At 43.0% G+C, this 2,500-nt stretch overlaps 1 protein-coding gene across 1 annotated transcript in view; it reads left to right on the forward strand.

Moving 5' to 3' along the window:
• LOC125037590 (sodium- and chloride-dependent glycine transporter 2-like) overlaps positions 1-2,500 on the forward strand; it is a 28,169-nt gene that overhangs the window by 20,865 nt on the left and 4,804 nt on the right. The window contains 1 exon segment of the mRNA XM_047630779.1: positions 1,818-2,011. Coding sequence (XP_047486735.1) covers positions 1,818-2,011 — 194 coding nt within the window.

Below are 2,500 nucleotides of genomic sequence, written 5' to 3' on the forward strand. Positions count from 1 at the left end.
TAAATTCGAAATCCTCCTAGATTTCATCCTCGGTCGAGTAGGAGCAGATGTAATATCAGTATCAGTGATAGCAACAGTCGCTGAAGTACCAACAGGTACATGAGCAGTAATGGCAGCAGAGGTCAATAATACAGGTGGCAGAAGCAGGAAAAGTATTAACACACTATTGCTGCAGCAACAACAGTAGTCGCTGAAACTTATAACAGCAGAGAGAAGAACAGTCCGGTAAATCCAATAGCACCAGACGGACCAGCAGCGCTTGTAAAACATAACAACAGTTGGAACAGTACAGGAGCTACTACGGTTGTAGTGTTGGCAACCAAAGCCAACATTAGTAGCGACAGCGATATTAGAAGCAAACGTAGCTGTGACAACAGTTGCAGCAGTAGCAAAATGAGCAACGGCAGTAGAACAGTTAACAACAGAAGAGCAGAACTAGTAGCAATAGGTGTGGCAGCAATTAGAAAGAGAAGTAGAAAAAGTAGCAGCTGCTGTAGCAGAACTAGTTGCAGTAATAGTAGCAACAGTCGTAGTAAAAGCAATAAAACTAGGAGCAACCATTGGGGCAGAATCGCGGAAGTAGCAGAGCGAGCAGCAGCAGCAGTGGCAGCAGTTACAGTAGGAGCACAACTAGAAACCATAGTTGTGGCAGCAGTAGCAGAACTGGTAACAGCAGCAGCAGCAACAGACCCAGTAGCAATAGTTGAGGCAGCAGTAGTCGAACTGGTAAAAACAGCATCAGAACCAGTAGCAATACTTGAGACAGTTGTAGCAGAACTGTCTGTAGTATAACTAACAGCAGTATTCACAGCTGAAAAAAATAACAGCAGTAGTTGTAGCAGCAGCAACAGCAGAGCGGGATCGCTTACAGGTATAAAAGTATTTGGTTTCATTATCGACTTGTTGATGCACTTGACAGGTGACTGGTGATGGGGAGACTGGGTGGTTGTGATAATTTCCAAGTTGGTAAGCTAAGGATAAACCAGATATGTGAAGCTGAACTTCGCCCTGGCTATGTCTTGGAGGGGAGTCTGGATTGTACCGATTAATGCCGACTCGATGAGCTTATGTCAGCTGGTGCTGACTCGACTGAGTTTAGTCCTTACCCGCCGTCGTGCCCAGCCAGAGCAGTAATCTCCAGGCGACAGATTGCAACTTCTCGCACCCTGGACGGGGCGCGAACCGCCGACCCATCGGATGAGAGGCCGACACGTTGCCACTGTACTAGCCTAGAGGCTGTTCAGGTTGGTGATGGCACTGGCTCGAAATACCGGTATTATTCAGGCACATAGTAGTCAGCCAGTCATCAAATTTACCTCATTTAATAAAAATGAGTATATATAGTAGTATCATTACCGTAGTGTTAGCAATAGTAGTAATGGCAGTAGTAGTACAGTAGTAAAAATAACAGTATTTATAACAGTATCAGCAGTAATAGTATTAATATTATATAATTTATAGAATATGTTATGTACATTCCCGAATAACATTATCATGTCAACTGCCAACGGACAATAATATTTCACCATATCTTCTCTACTTTAACTTGGCGCGGTGTTCTTAGGCTGATTTCCTAGATATAATTACATGCATATTCAACACAGGCAAGGAACCGAGCAATGGATATATAAGCTCATAAATGAATATCGAATGAATACATTGATTTATGGAAACAGATGAAAGAAACCTTTGCAAACAAATTGTTATTCCCCCCTCTACCCCTTAAAAAAAAAAAAAAAAAAAAAATTGATGATAAATGAATAGACAGATTAGATAAAAATTACAAAAAAGAAAGGACCCCCTTCGATACCCCGCAGGAACCGCATGCTCGGCGTGAAAGGGCGCTCCTGGGAGGACATGGGCGGCATTCGCTGGGAGCTCGTAGGATGCCTGGCCCTCGCCTCCATGCTGGTGGCTGCCAGTCTCATTAAGGGCATCAAGTCCTCGGGAAAAGTGGTGTACGTCACTGCCACCTTCCCTTATGCGGTGCTGTTGATTCTTCTTATCAGAGGTCAAGTCGCCAGAGGCTGTTTTTCATTTGTGTTTCAATGCTGTATGTGTCTCTTGATCTGTCAACTTGTCTGTCTATCTCTGCCCCCCCCCCCCCTCCTCCGTCCCTCTCTCTCTCTCTCTCTCTCTCTCTCTCTCTCTCTCTCTATCTATCTATCTATCTATCTATCTCTCTCTCTCTCTCTCTCTCTCTCTCTCTCTCTCTCTTCTCTCTCTCTCTCTCACTCTCTCTCTAACCCCTACAGTGACACAATCTTTGTTAGATATTTGGATGGTATAGTATAATAGATGCCGACTTGTCGTTATTTTCTGCCTAGTGCTTTGTAATAGGCTGTGAAACTTGAAGGACCGTGAATGATTTTAGTTGTTCCATAGTATCTTCAAATCTCATATTTACAACATGACTTATAATTCTCATATTTTCCCATATCGTCACAATCACAAGTGTATATCAACTTTTCTTTCCCTTATTTAAATTTAACATATAATC

This window comes from Penaeus chinensis, chromosome 23 (assembly GCF_019202785.1).
Source record: "Penaeus chinensis breed Huanghai No. 1 chromosome 23, ASM1920278v2, whole genome shotgun sequence".
Lineage (NCBI taxonomy): Eukaryota > Metazoa > Arthropoda > Malacostraca > Decapoda > Penaeidae > Penaeus > Penaeus chinensis.